Consider the following 23,796-nt stretch of genomic DNA (forward strand, 5'->3'; position numbering starts at 1 on the left):
CATGCATTAAATAGACGTGGAGAATAAAGACAGCCCACATGCATGTCACAGTTACTTGAAGCAAGCAAAGGTCATCATGAGGGTGGTTAGTCAGAGAAAACTTCCAAGAGACTTTAGTCCCTGGTACAACAGATTATGACGTCTCCATTAAATCTGAAATTATAGTACATTGTAGGCATTTCAAAGGCACATATATCTCTGAAGACTTTTTGAATGCTTTACCCAACCTTCTGACACTGAGCAATACAACCTACTCTTCAACAAACATTTATCAAAAGCCAGCTGATTTCCAGGTGTTCCTTCTCCTGCACCTGTTATCATCTGTACAGAAACAAGAGAACCCATCCAGGCTCTTCCAGACTCTGAAGAAAACAAAGAGCCTTACCTTGACCTCTGTGATCAGCCCTGTGAACTGACACTTAGCTTCCTCTTTTAGAGAAAAAAAAATATGCTATTTGGTTGCATTTTCTCTGACTGGTTATTATCTTCTCTTTTAAAGTACCCTTGATTCTCCAAATATTGCTTATTTCTATATATTATACCTACATGTCTACTACCACGACCAATGAGACGTGGCAAATTAATTATCCAGATTAATTATCTGTCTTGGCCTTAATTTCTGTTTTAAAGGATGATGCCTTGAATTAAAAGGATCAGCACATGAAAATACTGCCTATGTTTGCTGCAAAATTTAAAGGAAAAATATTTTAAGTTCGAACATATTTGTAGATATTCAAACATTTTAATTTACTCATGAATAGGTTTTTAATTAGGCAGGACATGCTACTTATAAATCACTAACTGTGATCATACAAGTGTGTACAGGTAGGATCCAAAATCATAAATGAGATTCATTCCTTCATTCATGGATTTTGCTGGGCACTAGGGATATACACAAAAACAGAAACAAAAAACACCATCTGACCTTCAATGTACTTAATCTGCAGGAGACAAATCTGTAAACTGAGCATTAAAATGACTATATAGTAAGTCCTTTTACAGACATTGCAGGGAGGCTTTCCCCATCTCACTTTTTCCTTCCTGATGGCAGGACATATCAGACTAGCATAAGAGAAGGGAACAGGAGATAGGTGGTATTTTAGCAGGATAATCTACAGAACGTGCTTATGGGATTGCAGAAGCTACACAGTCCAGAACTTTGGGAAAGCCTCTTTCCCTCCACCTGGGGGAACATCCAGCAGAGGGCTTGGCAGTGCAAAGACACTCACCTGACTAAAGAAGCATGACCCTGGGTGGGGAACAGAAAATGAACATACGAAGTCTCAGATCAGTTGAAAGAAACCAAAAGAGATGCTAATGAAATGTGGCAGGAGAGACTGCCAAAGCCCACTGACTTAATGAAACTCTTACGTGAGCTAAAGTGCAAAACCAAAAGTCCAAGAGTCTTCAGTGTGTTCCTCCTTGTTCCCTGTAAGTGTGTGGATGTGCACATGTCTAAATATGTACATCTGAACTTAACCTGTCGACTGTTAAGACCAGTTTGGGGAAGGGATTGTACCATTCCCTCCTTGTCTACACTAGCATGTAATCTTGGTGGCTACAAAGGAGAAATATACAATGTGTAATGAAAGAGGAGGAGAATAGTCTTTGAGGATATTAGGGAAGGCTTCACTGAGGAACTAATTTGAGCTAAAAGTCTTGAAGTATAAAGAGGGATTCATCAAACTAATATTCCAAGCAGAGGATAAATAAAAGTATATACAAGATGCAGAGAATGAAGAAAGCATGGAGTATTTAGGCCACACAGGGGTCTGGTACAGCAGAGCACAGAGGCACATTAATGGGAGGGGGGTGTAAGAGGTCAGCTTGGAAAGCCAGATAAGGGCTGTATCAGAAGAGTCTTTATCCCAAAGGGAAGGAGTGGCTACTAAAGCATATTAAGCTAGCGAATGTTTGATTTACAAGATAAAGTTTTATTGGCAGTAAAGCCCCCAAATGAGAGACTACAAAGCCAATACCTTATAACCCTATTGGGAAAAGGCTATGTGAAGGTCATCTGAGCTGCAAGGTCGAGCATGACCTTAGAAGAGATGCATGGAACTCTTGAACTTGGCGGGACTAATTTTGGTTGGTGAGGACCTACACTAAAACAGTGGCGGAAGGAAGTGGCTAATGCAAACACGTTACGGGAGCAGATTGCTAAGTGGGATGGGTTAACCTGGAGAGAAAAGGCAAGGAAGGAATAGAGATGCACAGACGTGCAGTTTTGGTGATTAGACAGATTTATGGGGAAAGATCTTGATTTCCATTTCATTAAGGTCAAGGGGCCTAGGTTGCATCTAAGTAAAGTTTCCCAGTAGGTAGATGAACATATATAACTGATCATGAATAGAAGCATGGCTTTGAGAGGGAAAAAAAATGTCTGGCATCAAAAGACAGATCAGTAATTATCTAGGGCCTGGAATGAGGGAGTACTGACTACAAAGGGAAAAAAGGGAATATACTAGGGTGATACACATGTTCTACATCTCAATTGTGGAGGTGGATGCCCATCTGCATATATATGAAAGGAGCCACTGAACCTGAAATGGACATCCTGTAGTTATGTAATTATAATGCAGTAGAGTTCATTTTTTAAGATGCATTGTCATAAGTATATTGATGATAGCTGGAAATGTGAAATGGACAAAATAGATGAGCAAGGTTATAGAGTGGGAAAAGAGGATGGAGGCTAGAGCAGTATAATAGGGGTAGGAGAGGAAAACTTGCAAAATCATCAGCCAGTGTTTAGTGTTTAGGCATGGCACAGAAGCATATCTTTTTTTTTTTTTTTTCCAAAATTGTTTTGGCTAGTTTAGGCCCTTTGCTCTTTTACATGAATTTTACTTCTTTTTCTTTAATTTTTTTATAGCTGCACCAGCAGCATATGGAAGTTCTAGGCCAGGGAGGGATCGAATCAGAGCTGTAGCTGGTGGCCTACACCATAGCCACAGCTATACCAGATCCAAGATGCATCTGCAACCTATGGCCACAGTTTATGGAAATGCCAGATCCTTAACCCACTGAAGAAGGCCAGGGATGGAACCCACATCCGCTTGGATACTATGTCAAGTTTTTAGCCCGTTGAGACACAATGGAAACTCCAAAAGAGAATCATTTTAAAGCTCTTTGGAGGCTTACAGGTCATCTAGTTCAACTTCATTTTACACAGGAAGGAACTGGGGGCAAGGATGGCCATATTGAAGTAAAATGCTTTTCCTCACAAAGGTAGTTAATGGCAAAGGCAACGCCAGATGCCAGCCAGGACTCCTGAGCCTGGGATGGCTGTGTCCGGGACTACTCCCATCACTGGGACTCAAATGTCAAAGGACACCCTACACCACAGAAAGAGGTCCCACTAGTGTCCCTCTGGAGTTGGCCCATACATTTTCTTCTCTGCGCTACCATACTCTTTCTCAGTGCTCATCAAAGAGCCACGAGACCCTAAGAGCTCATAAAAGGCTTTAGAAGACAAAACCACCTGCTACTATCTGAAATTTTGGAAGAAAAAGGAATATGATTAGATCTAGGTCACCACGACTGAAAACAGAGGAGGCATTTTTTTCATCACACAGATGTATAGATATACCTACAAAGCAAGGGGTTGGGGTTTTGTTTTGCTTTCCTAGGATGATACATCTCTACACACTGCACACTTTCTGACAAGTCAAATAAATGAAACTGTCACAGGCCAGAAGCCTCAAAAAAGAAGACAGTATTGAACAACTTATCAAGCAAACACCACCTTTCAATTTTTATTTTTTCTTAAAAAAAAAAAAAACAGGACTCACACAAGTATACTTTTATTTTTAATGAGAAAAGAGACAAAATGTTGACTTTGTTGGTGAATACTGAACAGATGGAACCATAAGCATGGAGGGGAGAGGAGTGAGAGACAAATATGGTTGTCATGGTTTCACTGAGATGCAGTAAACAAAGGGACCCAAATGGACAATGAAAGCCCCCGCTGGGGGAAAAAACCCACATGTCGCTTGTTTCTTTCTTAGGTAATTGCCAAGCTCGCTTGGAAGGTCTGGAGTCCATGAGAGATGAGAAAACAGCAATGCTGTCACTCAACCCGGCTATCCTCAAATCATATTTACCCTGGACCCAGCCTACCCTCCTATATAACAGACAGCCACGATTAATGACTACCTCAGATTAATCAGTTAGCCCAGTCGGCAGCGTCCTGCAGAAACCTGTGCCACATGTAATCATGAGGGAAGCTGGTATGGCATGACACCCAGTTCTCTGTTTAACTGGGAAGCAGCAAGCACGTATGAACAACACCTTGAAAGATTTGTACATCCTGCTGACACATCAAGGTCCCGGGCTTAGGTTCACTCTTCAGTTATCTCCAAATTAACTTAAATGCACCTCAACTGTATTTCAGGTAACTGTGAATCATGGATAGCTTGATATTCCTGCATTGCCCAGTTATGGCCCCATACCTTGTTTATGGGAGTGTCGGAAAAGGAAAAGAATGGAGATAGAGAGGGATCTCTTCCAAACAACTTTTTTGAGGGTCAAATTCAAGTCCTGCACAATGAAGCTTGTATCTATCATGGCAAACAGGCAAACGTCGGAACATTCAAAAGTTTGGCTGAACTCACATGTTTTGTCTGGAGGTTCTGATCTGGTTGACACGAGGTCTTTTCCAAGGTCATCGCATAAGGCTGCCGGCGCTGAGGTCAGGCTGTTTAAACCCGGAGTTCTATAGCAGCCCCCCTCCCACGCCTGCCAAAATAGATTCTTTCTAGTCCACACAAGACTAGGGGTTGTTTTCTCCTTGTTTTCCATGACCTTCATGAATGACCTTCCAGACCTCCAAAGGCTTGGACAACTTGAGCAGGGTCTTGTGTAGAGGTGAGGAATGTGGCTGTGTTTAGGAGACACTGATTCTGGGGTGATGGTGGTGAGACTGTGGGCACTCAAGCTAGCTGCAGACAGAGGGAGGGAGGGAGGTTTGCCTTGGCTCAGTTACATGTCTTCAGAAGCCAAAAAGAGCAATTTTCAGGTTGTTGCAATTTCTCTCTCTCGTGAGTCTGGCCCTAAGGCCTGTAGCCTGCAACATCTCATTTCCTGTTTGGGGATTTCCTGAAATCGAAACTGAGATGTTGGCCTCTGTAAAGAAACCTGTAGAAAGGCTTTTCCTCTGGAACTATGACTGTGTGAGTCAGCTTCAGTGCACACTTGGCCTCGCCAACTGGATGCTCTTTCCACACCTCCTCTGAAAGTGCATGTACGGCCTCTTCTTCATTGCCCATACCCTCTGTTCCTGGTCAACATTCCCCCCTACTTTCTGAAAATATGAAAGCCTCTTATTATAAAGTTTATTTGGAGGTGTTGCTTTTCCAAAAGACAGGTGCAGACTATGAATTCTGGGGAGCCATATTATCCCCTATCATTGTAAAACTAAAGGAAATTTTGGATAAGCATCAATTTTTTAAAAATCACAGCCTTGATGAATGTAGATCTGGGACTTGTACAGGGAGGGTGGTTACATAATAAGTAGAGCACAGGAAATACCAGCATCCGCTATTTTCTTTGACCCTTAAAGCTGGTTTTCCATAACCATGACCATGGTTTACCATAGGGTCACTTCCAAGATCCAAACATTATTTTTTCCTGAGTTTTTGTTGTTAACTCGAATATATCACCATCACAGTCCTTTGTGAGCTTTGCTCTGCCAGGTCTCAAAACAGAGAAGAGAGGAGTTCCCATCATGGCTCAGCAGTTAAAGAACCTGACTAGTATCCATGAGGACACGGGTTCAATCCCTGGCATTGCTCAGTGGGTTAAAGATTGAGCATTTCCATGAGCTGTGGTGTAGGCCGGCAGTTAAAGCTCCGATTCAACCCCTCGCCTAGGAACCTACATATGCCATGGGTGCGGCCCTAAAAAAGATACACACACATACACAAAAAAAAAAAAAAAAAAAAAAAAGGAGAAGAGGAAGCACGTGTGTACACAGAAGTGCAGAAGCCTCTGCAGACAAATCCGGGTGATACCACCAAACCAAGGCCATTCCAAAGATGGGAGTATCTGTTATGGCCAAAGTATGGGCTTTCTCATGTTTCACTTCCCAGTACATACAAACCAAATTCCTTATGATTCCAGTATCACAAGGAAGTTTCTGAAGAATATTCTGACTTATAAGCAAGCTACCCTCCACTAGAATTTCCTATCTATTTTAAAGGCTATCAGAGTAAAGCTAGATTTTTCCATATCAGTTCGGGAAAGGGATATTTTATTTTTTCAGAGATACTGCAAAGAATTGCAGCAATCTCTCTCTCTCCCTATGGGGAAAAAAACATTCTATGGTGGAAAGATCATGAACAAAGAAAACAATCTTGAGTTTGAATTGGATAAGCTGTGTATATAATTGCTATCTATGTCTTGTTTCACCATCTTAGGTAGGGTAAGACCACATTTCTTTTTAATTTAAGCTTTCTTATCTCAAAGAAGTCCTTTCGATTTTTCTCATTATTCTGGTAAAAATCTAAGAACTTCAAGGACTTATTAGTACAAGGAACTTTGCTTGGTCATAATTTCCTTACAGAGAGAAACCTGGAAAAATTAATTAATGCTTCAGAAGGTCCCATTATCTCCCACCATTACCGCTCTTGCATCTTATTTATTTCTCTTCATAAACCTCCTTAATTTTTCTCCCACTTCCTCTGCCTCCACCTCCTCCTCATTCTCAGACACTTATAACACACACCCCCTCCACACACACACACACACACACACACACACACACACACACACCACACCCCTCACTTCATAAAACTAACCATCCTCTATATCTGCTGTCAAGCTGGGACATCCTTTTCTCAAAAAGTGAGAAGGGCCGCTGGCATCTTCTCTGACAAGTGCCCCAGTTAGGGGCCTCTGTGGTCCACAGCGAGGTTCTAATGATATAAAGCCTCAAAAGAGAAGGGCCCATGAATCTAATATGAGAAACAATCAGATAAATCTGGATTATGAAATACTCTACAAGGCAAATGGTCTTAACTCCTCAAATACATCAGTATCACAAAAAGACCAAACACAAAGCAAAACAAAACAAGGTAAAGCAAGAGAATGCTTGCAAATTAAGAGATTGAAGACAGAGTTCCCACTCTGGTCCAGTGGATTAATGATCTGGCTGGTCTCTGTGGCGTTGCCAGTTCGATCCCCGGCCCGTCACAGTGAGTTATGGATCTGGCATTGCCACCATAGACAAAAAAGAAAAAAAAAAAGAAAAAAAATAAATAAAGTTTTAGGAATTCCTGCTGTGGTGCAGCAGAAATGAATCTAAGAACCATGAGGTTGTGGGTTCGATCCCTGGCCTTGTTCAGTGGGTTAAAGATCCAGCATTGCCGTAAGCTGTGGTGTAGGTCACAGACACAGCTTGGATCTGGTGTTGGTGTTGCTGTGGCTGTGGCACAGGCTGGCAGCTGTAGCTCCAATTGGACCCCTAGCCTGGGAAACTCCATAGGCCACGGGTACAGCCCTAAAAAAGCAAAATAAATAAATAAATAAAGTTTTAAAAAATTAAAATAAATAAAAGAGATTAAAAATATATGAACTTGCGGTTGCCAAGGGGGGTGAGGGAGAAAGTGAGATGGACTGGGAGTTTGGGGTTAGTAGAGGCAAACTATTACATTTAGAATGGATAAGCAATGAGGTCTTGCTATACAGCACAGGGATCTACATCCAACCACTTGTGATAGAACATGATGGAAGAGAACATGAGGGAAAAAATGCATATAGGTATGACTGGGTCACTTTGCTGTACAGGAAAAGGTGATGACAGAACACTGAAAACCAACTACAATTTTAAAAAAGGAAAAAAAGATAACAGTGATCCTCAACTGAATCTTGGATTGGAAAGAAAAAAGGAACAACTATAATAACTCATGGATGGTGCAACTGGGAAAATGTGAATAGGGCCTGTACATTAAATAGTATTATTACATCAATGTTTGATTTCTTGGTTGTGATCATGGTTATCATGTCATCGTTATTTAGAAGAACGTCCTCCATAGAAGACAGAGGGGTGAAGCGTCACGATGTCTGCAATTCTTTTTATTTTATTTATTTATTTTTCATTTTTTGGCTTTTTTTTTTTTTTAGGGCAATATCCATGGCCTATGGAGGTTCCCAGGCTAGGGGTCGAATCAGAGCTATAGCCATCGGCCTACACCACAGCCACAGCAACGCAGGATCCGAGCCATGTCTGCGACCTACACCACAGCTCACGGCAACGCCAGATCCTTAACCCACTGAGTGAGGCCAGGGATCAAACCCACAGCCTTATGGTTCCTAGTTGGATTCGTTTTCACTGAGCCACAACAGGAACTCCTGCAATTTCTTTATAAGTGGCAAAAAAAAAATTTAAAGAAAAAGAAACAAAAAGAAGTACAGCAGTATAGTCTGAAGTCCAGGAACCTGATTCCTCCAGCTCCATTTTTCTTTTTCAGGATGTCTTTTGTGCTTCCAAACAAACTTTAAAATATTTTGTTCAAATTCTGTGAAAAATGTCCTTGGTAATTTGATAGGGATTGCACTGATTCTGCCTATTGCCTTAGGTAGTATAGTCATTTTGATAATATTAACTCTTCCAATCCACGAGCATGGTATATCTTTCCATCTACTTGTGTCATCTTTGATTTCTTTCATCAGTGTCTTATAGTTTTCAGAGTACAGGTCTTTTGTCTCTTTAGGTAGATTTACTCCTAGGTATTTTATTCTTTTGGATGTAAGTGCTGGAGAGGGTGTGGAGATAAAGGAACCCTATGACACTGTTGGTGGGATTGTAAATTGGTACAACCACTGTGGAAAACAGTATGGAGATTCCTCAGAAAACAAAAATAGAACTACCATTTGATCCAGCCATCCCACTCCTGGGCATCTATCCAGAGACAACCACGACTCGCAAAGATACATGTACTCCAATGTTCATTGCAGCACTATTTGCAATAGCCAAGACATGAAAAGAACCTAAATGTCCATCGACGGAGGAGTGGATCAAGATGTGATACATATACACAATGGAATATTACTCAGCCATTAAAAGGAATGAAATACCGGCATTTTTAGCAACATGGATGGACTAGAAATTATCATGCTAAGTGAGGTCAGCCATACAATGAGACACCAGCATCCAATGCTGTCACTGACATGTGGAATCTGAAAAAAGGACAGACTGACCTTCTTCGCAGAACAGATGCTGACTCACAGACATTGAAAAACTTATGGTCTCTGGAGGAGACAGTTTGGGGGGTGGGGGATGTGCTTGGATTATGGGATGGAAATCCTGTGAAATTGGATTGTTATGATCATTATACAACTACAGATGTGATAAATTCATTTGAGTAATAAAAAATTATGCTAAATGGAATAATCTAGACACAAAGGGCAACCTATTATGTAATTTCATTTATATGAAATATCCAGAATAGGCAAATGTATAGAGACAGAAAGTTGATTAGTCATTGCCTAAGAGTGAGTTTGGAGAGCAGGGAGTGGGGATTGACAGCTAAGGCATGTGAGATTTCTTTTAGAAGGGACAATCATATTCTAAAATTAGATGATGGACACTCCCTTGTGGTACAGTGGCTTGAGGATCCAGTGTTGCCGCAGCTGTGGTGCAGGCAGCAACTGCATCATGGGTTCAATCCCTAGCCCGGGAACTTCAAAAATAACAACAAAAAAGTATAACAACGCTTTCACAACCCCCTGAATATACTAAATACATCAAATTGTACACTTCAAAAGGGTGAATTGGTACGTGAATTATATTTCAATAAAGCTGTTCTTTTTAAAAAAATTTTTTTAAAGTACAGCAAAAAATTATAAATTGGTGAATCAAATCAAAGAACAGTTGTGTTGATTATATTAGTCTTACAATTTTTTTGCAATTCTAACTTTTTCAAAATAAGATGTGTGCGGAAATCCAGTTTCTGTAAGGTAAGGAGGAAGAGTCTCTAGGATTTTCAAGAAAGTCCAAGACATCTATTCTACGCAGGTTTCCACTTCTTCCTATATTTGGTTTTTGACTTTTCCATAACTAAGGTGTCTGACTAAGGTATATGGATTGATTGGCCAGTGGGGACCTGCTATACATATAGCACAGGAAACTCTACCCAGTGTTCTGTGATGATGTATGTGGGAAAAGAATCTGAAAGAGAAAGGATGTGTGTGCATGTACAATTGAGTCACTTTATTGTATAGCAGAAATTATCACAACATTGTAAACCAACTATACTTCAATAAAACTTTAAAAAATGAAAAAAAAAAAATAGAGTGTTTGATGGCGCTATCCCTTCCAAGCACAAAAATATTCCTCCCTTCTTCCAGAACAAAAGGAACTTGATTACCTTACATCACCATATATAGAGGATTAATCATGAGGTTCTTGCTGAAGCACAGATCATACCCACCTGAAAAACATGGACATTTCTGCCACTAGAAAAAAGCTATTGGCACATCCTAAATAATGCCTTTTCTCAATTTAAAAAAAAAAAAAAAAAGCTTGGGAGTTTGCATCGTGGCTCAGTGGTTAACAAATCCGACTAGGAACCATGAGGTTTGGGGTTCAATCCCTGGCCTCGCTCAGTGGGTTAAGGATCCAGTGTTGCCATGAGCAGTGGTGTAGGTCACAGACGCAGCTAGGATCCCGAATTGCTGTGGCCCTGGAATAGGCCGGGGGCTACAGCTCCGATTAGACCCCTAGCCTGGGAACCACCATATGCTGCGGATGCAGCCCTAGAAGGACAAAAAGACCAAAAAAAAAAAAAAAAAAAAAAGGTGTACAAATAACAAATTCTGGGGAGCGTATGGAGAAAAGAAAAGCCTCCTGCACTACTGATGAAATGTAAATTGCTGCAGCCACTATGGAGAACAATATGGAGGTTCCTCAGAAAACTAAAAACAGAGTTGCCATATGATTCTACAATTCCACTCCTGGGCATATATCAGAAGAAAACTCTAATTTGAAAAGTTACATGCACCCCTATGTTCACAGAAGCATTATTACAATAGTTAAGACATGGAAACAACCTAAATGTCCATTGACAGGAATGAATAAAGAATATGTGGTACATAATACAATAGACTATCACTCAGCCGTGAAAAAAAATGAAATAATGCCATTTTCAGCAACATGGATGGACCTAAAGTCTATCATACTAAGTGAAGTCAGAAAGAGAATGACAAATACCATATGATAGCATTTGTATGTGGAATCAAAAATATGACACAAATGAATTTATTACAGGACAGATTCACAGACATAGAGAACAGACTTTTGGTTGCCAAGGCAGGGGGGGGGTAAGGAATGGATTGGGAGTTTAGGATTAGCAGATGTAAACTATCATACATAGAATATAAACAACTATCCTACTGTAGAGCACAGGGAACTATAATCGATATCCTGTAATAAGCCATAATGGAAAAGAAAAAAATAATAACTTTTTTGAAGTTTAAAATGTCAACCCCCATTGTTAAATGGAATTTTTGTTTTATATTATAAAGAGGGGTGAGGACTATCTATCTCAAGTGGTTATTGTGGCAACTAACTCATTATACATCACAGCATCTAACACAGTGTTCACTCTTAGTAAATATTAATAACCTTTTCTCTATCTGAGTGCCACATGCTCAGAGATTGTTCCAGAACACACTGGTGCTGAAACACCCTGTCTTCCCCTATATCTCCCAGCGTTAAGGTGACCACACATCCCTGTCTACGCCTACTGTCCTGGTTTCATAGCACCCCCGCTTCCACTCTCATGAGTATCCCAGTTTGGACAACACATTATAAAGCCATCCTACCTACTGTCGCAGTCTTTCCAGAAAACATATCTTGCTAAAGGCGCAAAGAGCTGCACTGTCTTTCTGAATAAAGATGATCAAAATGTGTTTTCAATGGCATCACTGCACTAGAGTTATTGCAAAAATAAAAAAAATAAACAAATTAGGGAGAGGAGTGTCATAGCAGCCATGCCTCCTTTTCTTATTTCTGCTCTATCACCTCCAGGCTAAAGGCACAATGAAGCTGGGATTTTAGACCATGAGAACAGGAAGTAGAGGACAGCTGTGATTACACATCACTACCAAAAGACGTTCATCTAAGTGGCCTGCACTCTCCCAGACTAGCAGATAATATTATTTCAATGGTGAAATGAGTCTTATTAATGGTGTGTGAGCTATATACACAATGACTGTATGCAGCTTGTAAGTTAACTTTTTCAGGTACTACAACTAAGTAAACACTGACCCAGCCCAGCCCCTGTATGAAAGGTGAACAGATGTTTTAGCCACAGAGCAGAACTGCTTGCCCAGTGAGCTCGTCACTGCCTTGCCATTCCCAAGTCAGTTCTTATTCTTGCCAGAAATCACACCACATTGACAGGAGCAACGTCCCCTCTTTTGGGAATAGGGATAAAACAATGGAGTAAAAAATGAAAAGAATAGGGGAAGAATTTGCTTCAAGATTGCCAACTCACTTCAAATCTGAACTCTCAGTCCTTGGAACATATCTTGTCAATATAACCCATTTAATACACTCCATCAGTACAACCATGAGTATCACAGCTCAGGTTTCAAATTGAGCAGCAGAAATTCAGGAAGTAAATTCCATCTCATGGGGCTCTTACAAAATAAAGAAAGAAAAGACCCCTGGAAGCAGCTTATATTTTGCTAAAGCATTTCCATTTTCATCTCCCAACTAGAATTAGAATGTAAGCTCCATGGTTACAGGGATTTTGTAAGTTCCATTCACTGCCGTGTGAATAATTCCTGACACATACTAGGTGCTCAATAAAAAAAATTACTGAGTAAATTAACAAATTCCAGGCAGCCTGACATTCTGAGTGACTCAAAATGGTGATTTTCTCAATGTATTTTTCAAACACTTTTCTTGTTCTTTAGTACATTTTTTAAATTTATCTCCCCAATGAAAAAAACCAAAGACTTTTCCCTCACTGAAAGCTCTGATTACCTTGAAACCTCAGTTTTCAAGGGACCAATAATTTTTAAAATATCCTATTGGAAATTCCATTTTCACTTATGCAATTCACCAACTAAAAAAATTTATTTAATTTTTTTTAAAGAAGTTCCTGTTATGGCTCAGTGGTAATGAACCCAACTGGTATCCATGAGGACATGGGTCAATCCTTGCCCTTGATCAGTGGGTTAAGGATCCGGCATTGCTGTGAGCCATGGTGTAGGTCACAGACACAGCTTGGATCTGGCACTGCAGTGGCTGTGGAGTAGGCCCGCAGCTGCAGTTCCAATTCGACACCTAGCCTAGGAAATTCCATATGCCACAGGTGCGGCCCTAAAAAAAAAATTAATTAATTAAAAAATAAAAATTACTCTCTCTCTCTCTCCAGTATATAACACTACCTCATCCTGCCTTTGAATTATAAAAACAAACTAATAAACACCTTTAAATATCATCTCTGATTCCATTCAACACCAAAAATAACATTTGTTAGTTCATCAGGAAAGTCTCAAGTATCAGGAAGTTGTAAAGCTCAAAGTGGAGAAAACTAGCTTTCCACAATCTTAATTTTCACTTGTAAGTTGAAATTTTATCATTGGCCACAAAGTCTAGCTGTTCTCTTAAAGTGACAGGCTTACTACATTTCCATGAGGATGACTGACAGAAACCCAATAGTGAACAACCAGAGTTTGCCAGACATGCTTTTGAGCAAAAATGGTTTTTGAGTTTACCTCACAACTCAAACAATCACACAAATGCTTTTCCTTGAGATTCCTATTGGGCTATGATGTGCAGCAGAAATGCTTTATGTAAACACCTCCATTTTGCCACAGAGAATATTAAACAGTGTACTCAAAGGTCAAGGTTTAATCAAATGAGACATTTTTACTGGTTCATCAAGAGCATTGTTAAGCAAAATGGCTTCATTTTTTTTGTGAGCCTGACTCATCAGATGAGTCTCCATAGCCACATCTACCCTGTATATATAAGGAGCAGTTTACGTGACACTCATTCCAAAGGCTCCTGGGATAAACGCTTGCCCTAAAATCATTAATGTTACCCCCTACCTACACTTATGATCTCTGAAATCTTTAATTACCTACTCATTTTTTTTTAAATTAAGGAGTCTGTGATAGTAAAATTCCAAGTATTCCTAATAGCCTAGCTGGCCTGGTTGTATAACCTCCTCCGATGAGGGAGGTTGCAGGATGAGGTCATGGTTTGTGGAAATAAGATAGGGAATAAATTTTTGACCTAATGCTCAAAATTCCCTTGGAAGCATTAACCAATGTTCAGTCCTAATTCATTAAGAAGCTTCAGAGACAAAGAGCCTGGAACCATTCATGTCACTGGTTCCAGGAGGAGACTAAGGAGCTGGGAAGAATCCCCAGTGAGGTGAAAGGAAGTCTCTGTTGACCATGACTGGTCATACCCTCCTGGGTATACAGTCCACCTCGGACTGACCCCAGGCTTGGCTGCTAAGCCCAATGAGTTGAGAGGACAAAATCACAAAGGGCCACTCCTGACTTTCTCACACCTGCAGAGTGTAACCAACTCCTTAACAGTCCCTACCACCAGCACCACGGGGTCACTAACTTAATGGGTTGGGCCCAGGATATTGATGAGGTCACATTTATTAATCAAAGATGTTACTATGACTTAAAAGGTAGCATCTGTGCATTGCACCCCATATTCTTGCCTCCTTAGCAAGTAGAGAGCAAATAGGGCTTGTCTCCTAGAGTTTCCCCCTCTTTTCTTCCTTTTTAGTCCTCAATTAATGAGTAAGTAAGGCCAGGACCTAGAGATTTTCTCTCCTTTCTCTTGGCACATTGATTAGGCTGGTCCTAAAGTTGAGAACTGAGGATCAGAAAGGCAGGAAAATTGATCCCCTTTAGGCTTCAAGTCTAAATCAAATGTTCAAATCTAGCTTTTACCAGAGATCACTGCACTGGATTTATTGGGGTTTGCACAGCTACCATCAAGAGGTTGCTGAGTTTCATTATGGTGGCAGTAAAACTCTGTGTAAAACTCCATCAGAAACCCCAGGGAGGGAGTAGGGAGAGGCGGTTATAGCACAAGTCAAGTATTCCTCAGTCCCTGGTCTTAATCCCATCATCATATCACAACTCCCTACTCAGAACCCTTCACACCTTCGTCATAACTGCTACAAGGTCTAACACAATGCCCATCTCATAAAAATATATGTGTTGCAATAATTAAATGAAGAACAAAATGGTCCAGTCACTAGTCATTCCCTTTTTCCAGACAAAACTCAATCCAGGTCTTCACAAACAAAAGGATGATGGCCACCATCAACTATAATAACCTCAGCTCATATTTATTGAGTGAAGTATGAACATAAGCTTATTTAATCATCATTACAACCTCATAGGGATGTTGGATATTATAATACCCATTTGACACATGAGCAAACTAAAGCCTAGAAAGGCCGAATAATTAATACCAACCAAGATGGTACACTGAAGAGAGGAACTAAAATGAGGTCTTTCTTACTCCAGAGTCATAGCTAATAATTCTATACTCCCTCTAAGCTTGTCAAGCATTTTTATTTCTATAATCAGAAGAAAACAAAGATATATGTTGACATTAGAATTATGCAGTAAAGGTATTATCCTTAATGACAACAACAAAAATGGAAACAAAGGAAAGGAATTTCCTAAAGAAGGGTGAAGAAATTCTCTGTAAAATATTCAGGATTGCAAAGGTATTGAAACATAAATTGACTACCTTTATTTGTGGCCTGTGAACTTCTATATTGTATACTTTGAAGATTCTAAGATATATTTCACTTATGCAGAGCTGTACCCTCCTGGCTTTGGACAATCAACATTTTTCATTGAAAATAAACTCCACACTGGATTCCCCTAATAAACTGTCAGCTCTAGCACCGGTTATGTGCTACTAATGATTTTTTAAATGCATAATATTACAGTGGGCATTCCAAAGCTCAGGTCTGTGCTGTGCTTAAATCCTTACAGTGTTCCACAGATACCGAGCCCATTCTCCTAGGTATAATACACAATGTTTGACTCTGAAAGAACGATGCTCATTTTTGCCCACATCTATTATTTCCAAGTAGGGCCTAGAACACAGTGTGCATTTAGTCCGTTGGGAATAATGATAATGACCTCAACTGATACTAAGTTACTGGAATCCAGGCCTTTAGAACAACAAATAAGCCAGTCAGCATTCAGGTTCTGAAATGTTATATTTGCTACGTGATCAAAGGTCAAAGTTGCCTCCATTTTCCAGGTGAAGAAGTGAAGACTATTAACTAGTATTAGTAATCATTTTCTTCAACATGACTGAAAAGATTTCTGCCCACCTGTCACACTGCTTTAAAAATTAGGTTTGGAGTTCCCATCATGGCTCACTGGTAACAAACCCAACTAGTATCCATGAGGACGAGAATTCAATCCTTGGGCTTGCTCAGTGGGTTAAGGATCTGGCATTGCTGTGACTTGTGGTGTAGGTCACAGATATGGCTCGGATCCCACATTGCTGTGGCGTAGGCAGGCAGCTGTAGCTCCAATTCTTTCCCTAGCCTGGGAACCTCCATATGCTACAGGTATGGCCCTAGAAAGCCAAAAAAAAAAAAAAAAAAAAAAAAAAATCAGTCTTGGAGCATAATCCAAGTAAAATGTACTGAAGCACTAAACAGAAAGTTCCATTGCTCCATCACAGCCATAAGCCATTCCTCACAACAGCCCTGTGAGGAGGGACACTTGCTTAATCATATTTAAAAACTGGAGTCACTCACGTGAAGAGAAAGATGTGGTACTCTGGCGTCAACACGGATAAAATACACGGAGGGCCTTACACGAAACTCAAAATGCAGAGCTCCCATCTTGCAGATAAAAATCCTGCCATAATGAGAACATGCCTGTCACTCCATGACAGCGATGATCACAGACAAAGGGCATCATCTTATTAATGAAAATCCTATTGCAAAAGACGCATATGCTAAGCAAAATAATAACAATAACAATAAAGTCTCAAATCTATGGATACTCAAAGGAGTCCTAAAGAATCCTTAATTTATTGTCTTTGAAGTATACTTCATTTTCAGTCCCATAAAATTCCCTCTCCTCCATCCTCTTCTCCCACAAAATTTTTATTCCACATTAATTGTTCAATGAGTTTATTTCACCAAATTTGCTCAGGTCTACATGCTTCATACAAGTTTAGGGAGTATCTGATGGATGGACTCTTCAAAAACCAGGATAGAACAAAACGACCTGAAATACTGGGGTTTAAAACTTACATGCAGCATATAAACACTGGGTGTTTAAGGCATTTATGAACTGAAGCTCCCCGATAATATCTCACCAGAGGCACAAATCATATCTTGAGCTTTCTTTTAAGAGTGGGGGGAAAAAATAAAAGAAATAAGCAAACAAAAAACAAAAAACAAAACCCTCATTTAATACACAGTTTAAAATCTGGTCTTTAACAAACAATCCCCCTTTCCAATCCTTTCCCTTTTAAATTTTTGTTTTGTTTTGTTTTGTTTTCTTGGCCATGCCTGAGGTATGTGGAAGTTACCAGGCCAGGGATTAAACCCTGAGCCACTGCAGTGACAACACCTGATCTTTAACCTGCTGTGCCACAAGGGAACTCCCAACCCTTTCCCTTTTGATATTATCAGATAAAATAGCAGAGAGATAATTAAATTACTTTCTATCCCCACACTACCCAATAAGAACGTTTCTTCCTCTAAAGAAGAGTGTGCTTCCCTTGAAAAACACACAGAGGCTCTAATCTAGTGTGTTAATGTCTTCATAAAAACACCTACAAAATTAAGGTTCATAAATTTTGATAAAAAGTTAAAGAATGCTACACAGAAAAGAACTTCAAAGACTAGTCCAATCACTTTTTTTAGGTATGACAGCTAAGGCCCAAAGAGGCTAAGAGATTTGTTCAAAATCACACCCAACTGATAGCAGAGCTGGGATTGAGAAGAACCCAGTCATAGGTGAGAAGCAGTGTGACCCTCTTGCTTCCAAAAGAACATACTGGCTTCGGTCCTTCTTTTTTCTGGCACAGCCGGAGAGAGAGCTACGCAAAGAAGGAACTGGCCTTGGCAGGCACTGGAGGGCATTGACCAGAGATCAAAGGGCAAGCATAGCTGAGGGCGCTTTCCTCAGTTTCTCCCATCAGGGACATGAGTACTGGGACCCCTCCTGTCCTCTGGAGCTTACGTCTTTCCACAATAAAGAATACAAAGGCCACCACACATTGCACAGCAACATCCAGAAGCCTCCCTATGCTCCAGCATGATCTAGAAGCCTCCCCAGGCTCATAAGGAATGAGAGTGAGAGCCAGTGTTTTCTCTGTCTTTTGTGGAGCTCAAGTAGAGACTCCAGATGAGACAGCTGAAACTCCTCTGTGCCAGCAGCATCAGACCTAACTGGGAACACTCTCAAGCCAGTGGGGCTGCCCACCACTGCAGGCTTATGCATCATCCTAAAAAAAGACAGGCTTCAACACCATGGGAGGTCCTGTGGGTACTCACTTGCAAGCCCATGGCAATCAAAACACACAGGCTGTCCAGCCTGAACTGTAGGATTCTTATTACTATTCTGCTCAGTGGAATAAGGGACCACTGGGGACAACCTGCCAATCAAAACACATACGGAGGACACACGTCTTCATAAGACTTTCCACTCTCGGAAGAACACGGGAGGATGCAGGGCAAGGCGATAATACGAAAGGTAGGGTAGGTGGCTGAGGGCACTGGGAAGGCAGGGATGTGCTATGTTCTTTAGACCAGAGTACACAGCGGATCGACCTTACAACCTTCATTACTCACTCACATCCCTGGAAACCAACAGATGGGCTCTCTCATTGCCAAGTTTTAACGCATTTCAGATTCAAGCTCAGCATCAGGGCACTTGGCTTGCCAAATACCAACAATCGCAGACAGCAAGGTGAGGACAGGAATTCACAGCTATGCCCTCTGCCTTCTCTGTGGGGCCTCTTTCCTTGCAGGAAAGAAGGCACTCACTCCATAATGGGTACATTTCCATTAAAGGTGACAGGTGCGTGGGTCCAGACACGCATACTGAAGGTAATCAGCGTCCATAAGAAATATGTACTCTTTGGAGTTCCTGTTGTGGCTCAGCAGTAATAAACCTGACAAGTATCCATGAGGATGCAGGTTCAATCCTTGGCCTTGGGTTAAGGATCTGGCGTTGCCATGGGCTTCGGTGTAGGTTGCAGACACAGCTTAGATCCTGAACTACTGTAGCTGTGGCACAGTCCTGCAGCTGCAGCTTCTATTGGACCCCTAGCCTAGGACCTTTCATATGCTGCATTAGGCGTGGCCCTAAACACCAAAAGAAAAAAAAAGGAAAGAAAAAATATGTATGTACTTTTTTAGTATAAAAAATAGAGAAGTGACCCCTCAGGATAATTCCTATCTATTATTCAGTCGAGCTCATTATGCCTATCATAGCTATTCATTCTTATCCTAATGGATGGTCAACCAAGTAGCTATTATATTATATTCAAATATTAAGGCAACCCAGAAAAGAAAACTCTGATACTTTCTGATATTAGTCCTTGAATACTAGGGCCCAAAACTCTTGAGTTGAAAAGTTTTGATTCCTATCAACCAGCCACCTTAGCGCCCGGGCTTCTTTCTTGGACTGCTGGAAGCTTGGGATCCACATCTCTCGCAAAGAGCTTCTAGGTCGGGTCAGGGGTGAGAAAGCAAACGTTGTTGGCTCTGGACAGCTCAAGTGGGAAACATCTGCCTTCCACGTTTTCGGTGGTAAGCCCTAAGGTGGGGGGAGGAATTAAAAACATAAGTTAGCACATCCTATGCTCCCTAAAATAAGTCCCTTCACCTCATAGAGTTCCTATGCTGAATAGTTGAAGGAGAAAGTAACATTTATTTAGAATATTCTGAGCACTAGAAACTTTACCAGGTGTGTTACATAGCTTGTCTCATTTAATCCTTATGGTAGTAAACATACTAAATACATACAACTGCCCCATTTTAAAGAGGTGGCAACGAATCAGACTAGTATCCATGAGGATGCAGGTTCGATCCCTGGCCTTGCTCAGTGGGTAAAGGATCCAGCATTGCAGTGAGCTGTGGTGTAGCTCTGATTCGGCCCCTAGCCTGGGAACTTCCATATGCCATGGGTGTGGCCCTAAAAAGATGAAGAAATTACAATACAATACAACAAAAATAAATAAAGAGGTGAGGTGGAAACTAACGCTCCAAAAAGTTATGTAAATTGTCCCATACGGTCCACTTAAGATTGACCCTAGTTCTCTAAAGCTATCCCCTCCCTCTCGTTATTGTTTTGGATTCGTTTATTTATTCATTATATTCTCCCCTACATACCACTGGTAATCATCCTCCCCAAAAGCAAAAATTTCAATGTGTTTAATATAGTTCTTGGCATTGAAATGTCCTTTTGAAAAAAATGTGTTCTCATTTTCTGGGCATTTATTTTTAATTAACTTGTATGTTACTGTATTATATATTTCATTCTGTTACTTCTTCACCAAGAATTGTTTTTACATGGGTGCATGTTGTCACATGTACATCTAACCCTTATTTGTCAGGTATTTCCACTACACTCTGTCTTCTAGACGTTAAAAATATCTAACATTTGCAGAGGACCTCCAAACTTCCACAGCGCTTCACATGGACCTATACTGCTACGTGCTTGTCCAAACTCTGTCTGGGTTATTTCCATGGTCTCTTAACTAGTCGCCCTGATTCCACCCTTGGTCCATATCAGGCTAAACGCAGCAGCTATTCATGCTGCCTGGAAGACTCCATTCAGGATTTGGCCATCCAATAATTTTCTAAATATTTCTTCCAATAAATTTCTACGTAATTTTCTAAAGGAGGGAGAAAGGAAGTGGGTGGGGTGGGGAGAAAGATAGACAGACAATAAGGCAAAAGTCAGATAATTAGTTCCTCAGTGTTGACCATGGTGCCATAGTTATGTAAAACATTAACTCTTAGGAGAAGCCAGGTGAAGACTACTCAGCAGCTCTGTATGATCTTTGTTACTCTTTCATCAGTCTAAAGTCATTTCAAAATTAAAAGTTTTCTTTAAAGACAATAACAAAATGCCTTCTGAATTCTAAGAAAATCTGATGTCCACTGTAGTAGCTTACGTTAGCTAAACAGTAGCTTAAATGTTAGAGTAAAAATGAAGACATATACATGCCTTCTTAAGAAATTATCAGAGGGTATAATCAACCAAAACAAGAGGGCAAACTAAGAAGAAGGGAGAAAAACATATGAGAAACAGAGGTGCCAATACGAGAGAAAAAGACAAGAAAGGAAATTCCCAAAATGCTGGGTAAGGGAGGTGTCAGGCTGACCCTCTCTATACAATGTGGAGGGCAGCCAGATGTACTGGGGTGTGCCAGGAGGCTTCGGAAGAGATCTAGTCAACAAAATGCAACGAGTTAGATGCCTAGGATAGCTGAACGTCTTTGGAGGAGATTCAAGCCATCCACAAGGACTGAATTAGTGATTTAAAAATATAAAAATAATCAAGAGTTCCCTGGTGGTCTAGTGTTAAAAATTTGGCATTGTCACTACTGCAGCCTAGGTTTGATCCTTGGCCCCAGTAACTTCCACATGCCATAGTCATGGCGAAAAAAAAAAAAAAAAAAAAAAAAACGAAACTATATATATGTCAAATAAGAAGCAAGATAATTATTAACTGGGTGGAAAACAACAGCTGTACAGGCAAAAGGAAACAAACTGTAGTATACTACATGGCTCATCTCTGAATGAGTTACATAATCATATATACAGGCAATATCAAAAATTAGAGTATAAGCATGTTATTTAGCCTCAGAAAACTATACACATAACTACCATATGACCCAGCAATCCTACTCTTAGGCATATATCCAGACAAAACTTTCCTTGAAAAAGACACATGTACCCATATGTTCACAGCAGCACTATTCACAATAGCCAAGACATGGAAACAACCTAAACGTCCATTGAGAGATGATTGGATTAAGAAGATGTGGCATATATACAAAATGGAATACTACTCAGCCATAAAAAAGAACAAAGCAATGCCATTTAAAGTAACATGAATGGAACTAGAGACTCGCAATTAAGTGAGGTAAGTCAGAAAGAGAAAGACAAATACCATATAATATCACTTATATCTGGAATCTAATACATGGCACAAATGAACCTTTCCACAGAAGAGAAACTCATGGACATGGAGACTAGATCTGTGGTTCCCAAGGGGAAGGGGGAGAGGGAGGGAGTAGGATAGGCTGGGAATTTGGGGTTAATAGATGCAAACTATTGCCTTTGGAATAGATAAGCAATGAGATCCTGCTGTATAGCACTGGGAATTATATCTACATCACTTATGATGGAGCATGATAATGTGAGAAAAAGGAATGTATATCTGTATGTGTGACTGGACCACCTTGCTGTACTCTAGAAAATTGACGGAACACTATAAACCAGCTATAATGGAAAAAATAAAAATCATTAAATTTTTTAAAAAGCATGTTATTTAGAAACATTGAGTAATTACCAAAATAATTAGTAAGTATGGTGGTAAGTGGTTGCTTTGGGGGAAGGAGAAAAGGGGAAAAAAGTAGAAGATTTGGGTTTTTTTTAACTAACTTCACAAAATTATTTGATGTTTTAAAAAGTCCACGTGCATGTTTACCTTTTTCTAAAAAGATTTTTTAAAATAGTGAAAATAGTAGGATTTATAGGGTTTCATCCATACCAGATTTATAAAGCAGAGCAGAAAAACCAATCTGAAATATAACAATGTGGGTACCTACCTATGGTTGGATAAACACATTCTCTTTTCTTTAAAATTCCCATAGGAAACATATGAGAAGATATTAGGGGTGTTTAGTCTGAAAAAGAGATTAGAATGAACTTATAGCTTGTTTTGAAGAATCTAAAGGGAGTACAATTAGAAGAGTGAACTAACTTGTTTGGTAGAGCATAAAGCATGGAGTTGCCTAAATCTTCCCTTCTCTTGAGAACTACTTACAAATGATCATGTGTTTGACTTCCAAGACCCTAGAAGTAGAGCTAGGATTCTCTACCAAAACATAATTGAGCAAAGAAAACCAGAACACAAATCCAAATAACAAACCATTAGGAAATGCTAATACTTACAATCTGGGAAGTATAAATACCAACCCAAAGTTCAAAGGACCAACAGTACGCTCAAAATGGCGCAACGGAAATGAATCCGACTAGGAACCAATAGGTTGTGGGTTCGATCGCTGGCCTCACTCAGTGGGTTAAGGATCCAGGATTGCCATGAGCTGCGGTGTAGTTCACAGACACGGCTTGGATCCAGCATTGCTGTGGCTGTGGTGTAGGCTGGAGGCTATAGCTCCAATTCGACCCCTAGCCTGGGAACCTCCATATGCCATGGGGGTGGCCCTAAAAAGACAAAAAAAGACAAAAAAGAAAATTATGGTTACTATAAACAAAGTTCACGGTGGGCTGGAGACTGTATTTGGGGAAGACCAGACTCAAATAAGGAAGACCCAAAGCGATGACCACAAAACAACTTTGCAAAGGCCATTTCCTTTATTGACTGACAGATACAACTGCAAGGCTGAACCAGAGTTAGAAGCAGGTGATTAAGAGCAAGCTATAGAGGGGTAAGTCTGGGTTCAATATAAAGACCAATATAACTGTTGAAACTAACAATAGATAAAATTTCCTACCCTAAAAAATAATGAAATTGCCTGCATTGGAAATGTTCCAGCACAAATTAGTGGATGACTTG

General features: G+C 40.2%; 1 protein-coding gene across 11 annotated transcripts in view; it reads right to left on the minus strand.

Moving 5' to 3' along the window:
* Positions 1–23,796, minus strand: part of FUT10 (fucosyltransferase 10) — a 111,962-nt gene that overhangs the window by 19,160 nt on the left and 69,006 nt on the right. For 6 of the 11 annotated variants that reach the window (XR_002341171.1, XR_002341170.1, XM_021081783.1 and 3 more), the window contains 2 exons: positions 19,643–19,800; positions 16,779–16,881 (listed from right to left, as the gene is read on the minus strand). The exons of 1 other annotated variant lie outside the window; for it this stretch is intronic. Coding sequence is in view for 7 of the 10 variants with exons in the window: in XM_021081783.1 (XP_020937442.1) it covers positions 16,779–16,881; positions 19,643–19,800 (261 nt within the window). In the remaining 3 variants the exon portion in view is untranslated. Of the gene's footprint in view, positions 1–11,245; positions 19,801–23,796 lie in introns of those variants that run through there. 4 more of the 11 variants (XR_002341172.1, XM_021081786.1, XM_021081787.1 and 1 more) reach the window with 4 other exon arrangements.

The sequence above is a fragment of the Sus scrofa genome, unplaced genomic scaffold (genome assembly GCF_000003025.6).
Source record: "Sus scrofa isolate TJ Tabasco breed Duroc unplaced genomic scaffold, Sscrofa11.1 Contig2345, whole genome shotgun sequence".
Classification (NCBI taxonomy): Eukaryota; Metazoa; Chordata; class Mammalia; order Artiodactyla; family Suidae; genus Sus; species Sus scrofa.